General features: G+C 37.0%; 1 protein-coding gene across 13 annotated transcripts in view; it reads left to right on the top strand.

Moving 5' to 3' along the window:
* LOC107663114 (myocyte-specific enhancer factor 2D-like) overlaps nucleotides 1–7,610 on the top strand; it is a 65,667-nt gene that overhangs the window by 51,597 nt on the left and 6,460 nt on the right. For 4 of the 13 annotated variants that reach the window (XM_016453283.1, XM_016453276.1, XM_016453323.1 and 1 more), the window contains exons 7-11: nucleotides 1,025–1,203; nucleotides 2,272–2,301; nucleotides 3,970–4,093; nucleotides 4,379–4,592; nucleotides 6,292–6,360. In XM_016453283.1, the coding sequence (XP_016308769.1) occupies nucleotides 1,025–1,203; nucleotides 2,272–2,301; nucleotides 3,970–4,093; nucleotides 4,379–4,592; nucleotides 6,292–6,360 (616 nt within the window). Of the gene's footprint in view, nucleotides 1–1,024; nucleotides 1,204–2,271; nucleotides 2,302–3,969; nucleotides 4,094–4,378; nucleotides 4,593–6,291; nucleotides 6,365–7,610 lie in introns of those variants that run through there. The other 9 variants (XM_016453297.1, XM_016453304.1, XM_016453341.1 and 6 more) reach the window with 7 other exon arrangements.

Raw genomic sequence — 7,610 nt, 5'->3', positions numbered from 1 at the left:
GTTGCATTGTGACAGCACCCTATTATGACCCATAAATTTACCCTGTGCCATCCAACTCTTGTAGCCAACCAACCCCGTCTCCCCTACAGCAGCATGGTAAAATAGCATTGCTAAAAATATTTGTAGTATAAATATTTTAGATATTTCTGTACAGCTGTGACATCAGTGCGTAGCCATAGCACTAGCAAGTGACGTTCATGTTGTGCTGAGAGAATAGTGTTATTCAGTTCCAGAATGTGGGAAAACATTGGGAAAGTCCCCACTCTCTCTCTCTCTCTCTCTCTCTCTCTCTCTCTCTCTCTCTCTCTCTCTCTCTCTCTCTCTCTCTCTCTCTCAACATTGAGAGACCCCCCTCTCTCTCTCTCTCTCTCTCTCTCTCTCTCTCTCTCTCTCTCTCTCGGCCATGCTCTGAAACACAGATCATAGCATACTCTGCCTTCCTCTGCAAACACTGCCCTTGAGTTTGACTACTTATCAGATTAGATCAAGCATTACATGTGCTACATCGTCATAAACAAAATAGAGCAAAAATATTTCAAGAACAAAGCTGGGAAGAAAGTCGAGGAACAGGATGAACTGGTGTCAGTTAGATACCCTGATCCCTTCCCTGTGTGTGTCTGCTTGTGTGTGCATTTCCTCCCTGAAAGGAATGCGGTTCTCCAACCTAAAAACCAGTAACTATTAATCCTTCAATTACAACATAATAGAGCTGTAATCTAAAAAAAAAACAGAGGATTTAGTTTGCAGCACAAAGTGTTAGAAAACACATCTGCCATGGTGAGGGAGACCCTAATAGGATTATTTTCCCTGGTGGATAATTATTGTGTTTTTCCTATCAATACAAATGATAGAAAACAGAAAATATGATCACGGTCGTGCATCTGAATTTTGTGTCCAAAAAAATGCAGTGTTTCTTAGGGTTGATAAGAAAAAAAATCAGCCAAGGTCTTTTTTTTTGTAAATAAATAGCAGCTCTCTGTTGACATCTTGCTGTCTTTTCCTGGTTCTCTTTCTGTTTCTGTAGCCAATGGTTACGTCAGTGCCAGGGCCTCCCCAGGACTGCTCTCAGTCTCCAACGGAAACAGCCTGGGGAAAGTAGTGCCGGCTAAATCTCCCCCTCCGCCCAGCACTCAGACGGTGAACAGTCGTAAACCGGACCTTCGGGTCATCACCTCCCAGGGCAGCAAGGGTCTCCTGCAGCTGGTGAGCATTTCCACATTACTCTACAGGAGCCTCAATGGGTCAAACATCAAATTTCAAAGCTGTTCCGTGTTACAACATACGAGGGCTAATGTTAGAGATGGGAACAGGTCTAGGTTCTCAATGTGATGCTACACAGGAATTTCTCAGAGGGACCATGAGAGGGGGAAGTAAAGCTGTCAGATACATTGAGCTGATTCATTCACATCTGTCTGCTCTCAGTATGTGTGTGTGTGTGTGTTTATGTGTGACCTCATTTACACATGCTCTTAAGATCCATCCAGATTGCTTCGATCACAGATGGGCAGTGCTAAATACAGGTGTAAACGAGTTTGAAAAATTGTCACCACAACTAGCATTTTGTAGAGCAGGGCTTGCTTCAAGCAGCTTTAAAAGAAAAGGAAAATAAAATAAAATATTATTTATTTATTAAAATTGAATTAAATTAAAATGATATTTATTTATTTATTAAAAATAAATATCAATGTGAAGTGCATTAAACATCACATTAAATCAGGGTTTCATGAACTGGGGTTCATGAAGGAACTGCAAGGGTTCATGAATTGATGAAAAATTTATACTTAATTAAAATAAAAAAATTTAATACTTTTTAAAATAAAAGCAATAAGAAAAAAACTTTCATGTAAAGAGAAATGTAAAAGAGAAAAAAAGGGAAGAATTAGGGAAGATAATAATAAATTAAGAATCTAATCTAATTACAAGTCCTTCATTTTTGGAATCTGATTATATAATCCACCATCTATGCAGAATTGTGACTGATTGAAAAAACATTTTTAGTAGTGAACATGACTAGTGAAACAATGTTTAAAATTTAACAAATTATATTTGAGTAACTGTGTTCTCCCATTTTTTCATTTTTTCCAAAAATCAGAATGCAGTATCATACTGATGTAGTAAGTAATATGTGCAGTCATAAAGTCTCAAACTCTTTCCTTCAAAATCTGACCAGAAGTGGTCACTTCATATCAACCAAGACAGAAACCAGGTGTAAAACAGGGCTTGTGTGTTGGAGTTGTAATCTTTGTTTTCTATTTGTTTCTGGCCTCGCAGACAGATGAAGAGCTGGAGTTGGTGAGTGAGGTGAATACAGCTCAATTCTTTTGACTGTTGTGCTGTGAACGGTTTCACAACATTTGACAAATGTTTGATGAACGTTTAATGGATGTTGTGTATTGAACAATTTTTTTCTTCACCTTTTTTCTTCACGCCATTATTCACTGACCAAATTTTATTGATTAAAGAGTTTAATTGGATAAAAATTATTTTTATTTGTTGAAGAATACAGTGTATACAGTGTTTTTCATAAATGATCTAATTGGTGGTCAGTGAATTGGAGTTAAATGTGTGCTGTTTATTCAGTTGCAGGCTGACTGCCTGATTATTGCGTACGGCTTTAAATGAATGCACACACTCAAGGCGAAATGCACATATGCATGGGTTGATCTCACATGAGTCAGACACACTAGATCAAATGTGGAGCTCAGCGGAGCAGAAGACCTCACTCCAGAGATCAATTTGTCTGTCTGTCTCTCTCCCACCTTCTTTCACTTCTTGATGTCTTTTCCTCTAATGATTGTGGTCCAATGACACATTAAGTGTAGTGCATGCACATCTGAGTTTGGGGTGGGAAGGGAGGGTGTTTCAGCCATCTCAGCCTCTAGATCTGTGAGTGCGTGCATGAGCAGGGCAAACCAATGTCCAGTGACTGCTGAATCATGGGAGTCTTTTTGACTAAAAAATTGGCCTCTGTCTCAGTGCCCTTGTAGAACCAAGAAGACTTTCAAAGCGCCCAAGGGGTTTAAATGCAAATGTTTGACACTGGTTTGCCCTGCAGACACACTCTACCCATTTTGTTATTGTGTGTTTTGTAGTGAAGTGTTTAGATTTTTTTCTGCATGATTGAGAGCTCGGCTCAACAATGAGGATTTTTTTGTGTGGTGAGTTAGTCAGTTTTTAATTGCTCTCTCAACATTTTCAACAGCCCCACCACAAAGAATGATTTTGTTTATTTTATTTTTATTATTATTATATTTATTTAATATATTCATTTTATGCAACATCTTATATTATGTTTCTTTATATTATGCTATTATATTCTTTATGAAAATATATTTATATTTTTTATTTTACGAATTATGATATATTTAATATTTTTCTTTTAATTGTTTTATTTTAAATGCTACAAATAATGGCATATGATTTAAAATATTATATTTGTTTGATACTTCCAAGAATATTACAAAACAAAATAATATTACCTAAATAATAATAATAATAGTCTAAATAATATAGTGGCATATTTTAATGAGCAGAATTCACACCAATGTTCAGTACATCATATAAACCAAGAGTACAAATATCAGTTCTGTCACCTGACCCAAAGCGCTTTCATACTTGCCTTCGACCATCCTTATTGTTGAGTTTCAGGACATTGATCTCAATGTTTTCACTCAGTTTAGAGTGTAGAGAGATGTTTAGAGTGAGAGTTTGAAGCTGTGGAGCTCACGTTATTTGTATGGACTTTGTTAGTTATAATGATTGATTATTCCTATTATTAGGATTGCATTCAATACTCTAAAATTATCTAAAATGTTTAATCTTCAATCTTAATCTTTTAAGATTGCATTCATATGCATACGTATACAAATCTTTCAGAGGTGTTCATGTCCATTCTTTCCTTGCCCGGAAAGTGAGCTCATGTACTTCTCTTAAACTTACCTTATCTCTCTCTTTTTTTCTCGCCCTCTGGCTTTCCAGAATGCTCAGCGGTTAGGCGCCTCTCAAGTGGCCCAGCCTCTTACCACACCAGTGGTTTCCGTGGCAACGCCGAGCCTCCTGACTCCATTCTCCATGCCAACCGCCTACAACACAGGTGAGAGTGACGTCACTCTGCAGGCCTGCACACATTAGAGACAAATGAATGTGTTCTGCTGCTTTAGTTTACAAGGTCATGGCCCATTTATCTCTTCTACTTGCTTTCTTTTACTTAATATTCTGTTATTCCCCATTTCTCGCCTCTCTTTCGAGGCTAGATTCATCAATAGAGTTTATTTTGAATATGAAAGGAAAAACTACATGAATATAGATGTTATATCATCAGAACTACAGAACTCTGTAAATAAATATGCATAAAATGTTTATCTTTGTTTTCATGCAGAGTACCAGCTAACAAGTGCAGATCTCACAGCCCTCCAGGCCTTTACGCCGTCGGGTGCACTGTTGCCAAGCAACATGACCACTTGGCAACAGCAGCAGCAGCCGTCTGTATCCCAGCAACCACAGCAGCAGCCATCCGTATCCCAGCAACAGCCTCAGCAGCAGCAGCAACAACAACCCCAGCAGCTAACTCTGGCCTCCCTCAGTAATCTTGTGTACGTATTATGCCTTTTACAGCCTCTCTGTCTCTTGCTCGCACCTACTCACACATGCACCTGGTTCTTCACTTAACCACATGTCCATAGTGTGAGCCCACATGCACCACATCTACTTCCTGTCTACAGTGTAGAGATGACTGTTTCGGTGATATACGCCTCATTAGTCTGAGTGTACCTTTAGCTACATCTAGGTAGATACTGTAAAGTTTATGGTGCAACCGTTTACAATAAGGTTATATATTTTAATAGATTTAATGCAGAAGATAACATGAAATAAAAATTTAAATACTGTTCAGAAGTTTGTGGTAAGATGTATATATATTTTTTTAAATATAATTATTCAGCAGTGAGGAATTAAATTGATCAAATGTCACAGTAAAGTCTTTTGGTAAAGAATTTAACCAAAGATATAAATGCTGTTCTTTTGAACTTTCTATTCATCAAAAAAAAAAAATCCTAAAAAAAAAAAGTATCAGTTTCCATAAAAATATTAAACAGCACTGTTTTCAACATTGATGATAAAAAATGTTTTGAGCATCAAATTAGCTGAATGATTTCTGAAGGATTAAGAGATATTAAATAGTAAACAGTTATTTTAAATTGTAATATATATTTCACAATATTTCTGTTTTACAGTGTTTCTGATTTAATAAAAACAGCTTACCACCTCCAAACTTTTTATTTAAAGTATTTATTAATTAAATGTAAAATATTCATTTTACATATACTAATACATTTCAGGTTTAAGTTCATTTAAATTATCAACTTAAAAAAAAGAATTAATTGTCAGTTCATGATACCTAATGCATTAACTAATTGCACCTTTTTGTAAAGTGTTACCATTTAACATTAAGCTAAAATAGATTTTTTTAGAAGCTGCATTAGCACTAACTAGTGTCCTTCCTAGAAATTTTTTTTGGACGTTATTGCTTAAGTAAGCAGCTCATTCGTTGTTACATTATTAATCTGTGATTTTATTCCCACTGCACATAAATGTAACACTTTAATCTAGTTGCATTGTGTGTCTCTGCTTCATCAGCTACTGAAAAGAGCATCACAACTACTCTGTGATTCCAAACTATGTTACAGGGACATCTAGATGCCCTGAATATGATGTTTTTATGTTCAGGACGTGAATTTAATGTACAGGGCAGAACAGCTGAAAGCCTGCGCTACCTACATAATAGCCTGGGGCTCAGGTCAAGGGCAGCTGTATGCTACATTATTAGCATGACACATACATCTACTTTGGTGTGATTTTGCTTTTTTTTTTCAGTTGTATTCAGCTGTATAGCAGGGGTCATGATCTCATATTAGCAATCACATGAACAAGACGTAATGACAGCAGAGGCTAATGATCATCAGTAGCGCACAACCTAAAGCCTGCGTATTCTCCCTCAGAGATTGACCTAAATAACTGTCTTTTGGTCTCCCACACAGACGTTTTCCTCTTTTTCTTCCTTTTTTTCTCTCCTCCCCATTGCTCCCCTTGGGGGGCAAACATGGAGGTGTTCTATTCTGGCTTTAATGCCTGCTAACAGCGGGGTTAGTGCTGTGCTACGCTCTCATTAGCGTGACTGTTTGCTTAGAGGGAGGGGGCACTTCTGTTAATGCTGAGTACAGATTTGCTGATTTCTGGTGCAGGTCTAACCTGCCGTGTGTGTGTGTTTGTGTGTCCTCTCTCATTTGTTTACAGCATGTGGGGCTCAGACAAACAGAACGGAGAGATGGCTCACTGCATATCTGGTCTGGCTGCTAATCTCAGGTGAATGGGGCCTTATGGGCGCTTTGTGTCAGCCAGTCAAACCGTGGGCTCTCTGTGTTAGCCAATCATATTCTGTGGGTGCAGTGTGTCAGCCTATTACGCACCGCTGTCCTGTCTGTCACCTGCCATGGCCTAGTTGTCATGGTTACCGTCTCGGACCGTGCTGAAGAATGTTCGCGCTTTCGTCTTCTCACAGATGACCATCTCATCATCAGAGTTCTCTCTTCGTTAAATCCAAATTTAGCATTTTATATGTGTCTTTTTATATTTCTCTTTTTCATTGTTTACTGTCCAGTGTCCTGTGCGCGACATAAACAGATTTACACAAGAATTCAGTGCTTTTCTAATAAATGTAGCACTTAATGTCCTGATAACTGTGCAGGTAGAGATTAGTACTCGAAAGTAGGACAGACATCTCCATCATGTCCTCCCAAGTGGGTCAGGACTCTCTGGGGTTCATTCGTTCGTCCGTTTGTAACCTGCTGCATGGCCACACGTTCATCACGCCAGCATATCCTGCTCTGAATCACTTCAAGCAACCACATATTATATAAACCAGGCTGTTCAGCACAGCAGTAGGTCAACGCTTATAAAGTTGATCTGCAACTATTTTATGATGATCATTTGATCGACAGCAATGCACAATAATAAACACTATACAGTGTATTATTTTAGTAGCAATATAGTTAAATATTTCACATATTAATTCTTGAGTCTGATTTTTTCACATGCCAGTACTAGTATATCCCATTTAATATGATATTTGCACATTATTTGCAGTCACTTTGGTAAGAATGTGTTTGCTGAAGAACCTGAATTTAATGTATTTAATGTAATTAGATTTTTGGTTTTACTGCAGAAAGTTTCTTAAATAATTGACCCTTCACTAAGCCTTGGCTTGAATATGTTACCAATTCTACAATAGCAATTGCTGCATTTCACCATATTATTACACCAAAAATAAAATTGGGTGTACAAACAAGTTTCACCCCAAAATTGCTAATAAATTTCACAAAGTTACAAAGAAATGGTAACAAATTAAATTTAATGTGAAATTTTGAAGTAGAAAAACAGAAATAGTATTTTCTTGTAAAACCTTATCTTTGTTTTATGTACACATGTGAACAATCTTTTTTTTTTTTTTTTTACAGTGTAGTTAAGACTCTTTTCTAATGTCAATCTATTATCTGTGTTTTGATCGTTTCAAACAGAATTGTAATGAAAATATCCAATAATATGGAAAAAACATT

The sequence above is a fragment of the Sinocyclocheilus anshuiensis genome, unplaced genomic scaffold (assembly GCF_001515605.1).
Source record: "Sinocyclocheilus anshuiensis isolate Anshui unplaced genomic scaffold, SAMN03320099.WGS_v1.1 scaffold3274, whole genome shotgun sequence".
In the NCBI taxonomy this organism is placed as follows: Eukaryota; Metazoa; Chordata; class Actinopteri; order Cypriniformes; family Cyprinidae; genus Sinocyclocheilus; species Sinocyclocheilus anshuiensis.
This window is presented reverse-complemented; position numbering and strand designations above follow the sequence as displayed.